The sequence below is a fragment of the Triticum urartu genome, chromosome 6 (assembly GCF_003073215.2).
Source record: "Triticum urartu cultivar G1812 chromosome 6, Tu2.1, whole genome shotgun sequence".
Lineage (NCBI taxonomy): Eukaryota > Viridiplantae > Streptophyta > Magnoliopsida > Poales > Poaceae > Triticum > Triticum urartu.
In genome coordinates this window covers 482,305,969-482,309,857 of record NC_053027.1, presented here as the reverse complement: position 1 = coordinate 482,309,857, position 3,889 = coordinate 482,305,969, and the positions used below count along the sequence as shown (strand labels likewise).

General features: G+C 55.8%; 1 protein-coding gene across 1 annotated transcript; it reads left to right on the top strand.

Moving 5' to 3' along the window:
* Positions 1-203: 203 nt before the first annotated feature.
* Positions 204-3,678, top strand: LOC125514396 (protein NRT1/ PTR FAMILY 7.3-like). The gene is made up of 5 exons (XM_048679708.1): positions 204-535; positions 1,067-1,150; positions 1,387-1,559; positions 1,683-1,900; positions 1,989-3,678. Exons 3-5 carry the CDS (start codon positions 1,421-1,423, stop codon positions 3,399-3,401), a joined length of 1,770 nt encoding a protein of 589 aa, XP_048535665.1. The 5' UTR covers positions 204-535; positions 1,067-1,150; positions 1,387-1,420; the 3' UTR covers positions 3,402-3,678.
* The last annotated feature ends 211 nt before the right edge of the window (positions 3,679-3,889 follow it).

Sequence of the window (3,889 nt, the reverse complement as noted above, 5' to 3'; positions counted from 1 at the left end):
CGTAACTTTCGTGTGGCTAAGGCCGTTCCGATGGAGCCGCAGCTGGCTCACAATCACAGGATCTCCGGGAAAAGCAGTCGAGAAACCAGCTGTCACGGGCCATGCACGCTGCCACATGTGTCGGCCGGCTCCTTTCCTTCCCCCCGCAGGAGAAAACCAAAACGTACTGGTCACCAACACCGCGACTCCGCCTAATCGGTGAGCACCGCACCACTGCCGCCGCGCGCGCCCATAAATACGCGGCCACCCCGCCCCCGGCTCACCTCACAAGCACACCACCCATTCCCTTCTTCTTCCCCGTCTCCGTCTGCTCGCCCGCCGGTGAGAGCAAGCAGGCGATCTCGCCGTACGTGGTGCGGTTTTGCTCTGTAAATGTCTGGAGGCCTGCCCGGTTCCGTCGTCGAGGTGTCGTCCGGGCTAGAGGTGGCGCTCGTCCCCGTCTTAGGCGCCGTGGCCGTTTCCTTTCTGAAGCGCTCGTCGTCCCCGTCGCCGGAGAAGGAGCTGCGTTCCTGCACCGGAGGCTTCATCAACGAAGGTATATGGTACTATTAGTATACATGTGTGCAGTGCATGGTCGCTGTTGTCTCCTCGTTACCGCGAGTACATGTACGGTGTACCATCATGCATGCGGCGATATCAGCTCATGCTTGGATCTTCATTTCACCATTCTCCGATGGACTGGTTTAGCTAGATTCGAGCGCTGCTGTGCTGTGCAAAAGCATATAGGAGAACTATACTCACCGCTCTCAAGAGAGGTGGGATCCTATGCACGTGCCACACGTGGGACCCTACAGGTTTATGCCCTAAATGTAGTCTTGGATGGATATATATGTTTCTTCTTCAGAAAAAAGAGAAAAAAGTACCAGTAGTATACACGCTTCTGAGCGGAGATCAGACAGTGCATGGCGATAAGCGCGCCACCGTCTCCACTTTGTCTGATCTGTTTATATGCTAACTGATCATGCTGGTCGAAATGGTGTCTTTTTCTTAAGAAAAAGAGAAGAAAAGGAAGTATACTTTGGCAGTGCTCGCATGGTTTCATCCCTGACATGAGCTGTACTCGCAGGTTGAACTAATCCAGCCGCCTTTTCAAGCCTCACACAAAGAAGTATCGACGGAACTTCCTGCAGGACCGGACAAAACAAACAAGGTGCGTATCGTGTGGGGCATAACATATTTCCAGTATGATTGCACGCTGAAAATGTCGCAATATGCACGCCAACATTTCGTATAAAGTAAGTAGTGATAAGCGGGCTGCATCTACACCGCAGCCAACCAGTTAGACGTATGTAAAATACTGAAATACTAGAATACTGGAGTAGTATTGGTTAGGAATCTCAAAGATTATCTTTGTAATTTACTTTTCTGAATTTTGTGATGGAGCAGCCGGAAGGCGAAGAAGGTTCAGAGAATTCACCGGATGATCGAGGCGATGGCTCCAAGCACCGTCGATCCGAAGAGCATATCGCCCGTCACTGAAGATGGGTCGATGGACAGGCGAGGAAACCCAGCAGTCAAAGCAAACACTGGGAAATGGAAATCTTCCATCCTGCTGCTAGGTAAAGCCTTGCTTTATTTGATGTTGTTCTTCGATCATATGCCACAGACCCTCTGTTTTTGTCTATGAGCTAACTGGATCTGGATTCTGATCGAGATTTCTTGTGCTGTTGGTGGTGATGCAGTTAACTATGCGCTTGTAACATGCGCCTTCTTCGGCGTCGGGGTGAACCTGGTGGTGTTCCTCCGGCGGGTGCTCCACCAGGACAACGCCGAGGCGGCCAACAGCATCAGCAAATGGACCGGCACCGTCTACATCTTCTCCCTCATCGGCGCCTTCATGAGCGACTCCTACTGGGGCCGCTACATCACCTGCGCCATCTTCCAGATGATCTATGTCACGGTATGCAGCTCGGATGGATCGTAGCACAAGATCATTTTTGTTTGGATTGGTTGCGTGTGTTGTTCTGATCTGAACTTGTGATGGCCAGGGACTTGTGATACTGTCACTGGCGTCGTGGTTCCTGCTGGTGAAGCCCACCGGGTGCGGCGACGTGGAGACGCACTGTGACCCGCCGTCGACGGCGGGGATCGCGCTCTTCTACCTGTCGACGTACATGATCGCGTTCGGCAACGGCGGGTACCAGCCGTCCATCGCCACGCTGGGCTCGGACCAGTTCGACGAGACGGACCCCGACGAGGCGCGCTCCAAGGTGGCCTTCTTCAGCTACTTCTACCTGGCGCTCAACGTGGGCTCCATCTTCTCCAACACGGTCCTGGTGTACTACGAGGACGCCGGGCAGTGGGTCATGGGCTTCTGGGTCTCGGCGGGCGCGGCGGCGCTGGCGCTCGTGCTCTTCCTCCTCGGCACCCCCAACTACCGCTACTTCAAGCCCACCGGCAACCCGCTCACCCGCATCGCGCAGGTGCTCGTCGCCGCGTGCCGCAAGTGGCGAGACCACGCGCCCACCCGCGGCGAGCTGCTCCACGAGCTGGACGGCCACGAGTCTTACAAGGAGTCCGGCATCCGGAAGATCATGCACAGTGACCAGCTCAGGTACCTTGACAAGGCCGCGACGGTCACCGAGGAGGACTACTGCGAGCCGGAGAGGATGAAGGACCCGTGGCGGCTCTGCACCGTGACGCAGGTGGAGGAGGTGAAGTGCATCCTCAAGATGCTGCCCATCTGGATGTGCACCATCGTCTACTCCGTGGTGTTCACGCAGATGGCGTCGCTGTTCGTGGAGCAAGGGACCACCATGAACACCAACATTGGGTCGTTCCACGTGCCGGCCGCGAGCATGTCGGTGTTCGACATCCTCAGCGTGCTGGCGTTCATCGCCATCTACCGGCGCGTGCTGGTGCCGGTCATGGCGAGGCTGTCCGGGAACCCGCAGGGTCTGACGGAGCTGCAGCGCATGGGCGTCGGGCTCGTGATCGGCATGGGGGCGATGGTGGTGGCGGGCGTGGTGGAGGTGGAGCGGCTGAAGCGGGTGGCTGCGCCGGACCAGCCGAGCTCCCTGAGCGTGCTGTGGCAGGTGCCGCAGTACGCGCTGATCGGGGCTTCGGAGGTGTTCATGTACGTCGGGCAGCTGGAGTTCTTCAACGGGCAGGCGCCCGACGGCGTCAAGAGCTTCGGCAGCTCGCTGTGCATGGCGTCCATCTCGCTCGGGAACTACGTGAGCATCATGCTGGTCAGCGTGGTGACCAGCCTCACCGCCGGCGACAGGAGGCCTGGGTGGATCCCGGGTAACCTCAACTCCGGCCACCTCGACAGGTTCTACTTCCTCCTCGCGGCGCTCTCGCTCGTCGACCTCGCCGTGTACGTGGCCTGCGCGATGTGGTACAAGGGCATCAAACTCGACAGCAACGAGGAGAAGGGAAAGGTGCCTGTGCATGTTTAGGGCCTTTTTCGTCCCTTGAGGTATCTATAAGTGGGCTTGCTATTGGTTCGGCCAACGTACTGGGCTGCCGATGCGCTTTCCCGTAGTAAAAATAATAAGTATGTCATCCTGTGTTTGCTGCATAGGCCCATGTTGCTTTCTGTCCTAGTTTCAACTCCAAGACCAAGAGTTCTTATGCTTGAAGAAATGTATCCAAGAGTCATGGTCCATGTCATGCAAATTTGCTGACACACAGTCTCTGAATTTGGTCAATCAAAAGGAAGCAAGTTTACCAAGACTATGACGACGATAGCAAGCAATTTGGGATGCAACTGGTGATCAGTTCGAACTTCCCGATGCCAATCAACACTACGCAAACCGGAGGTAATATCCGGTCACCGGATGAGGCTGTTGCATTACATCAAGATTGTGTTCTTTTCGTGATGAGATTTGAGAATTGCCTAGTAGAGGCTAACTTGGTGGTGCATCGATCAGCCATGCTTGGTACC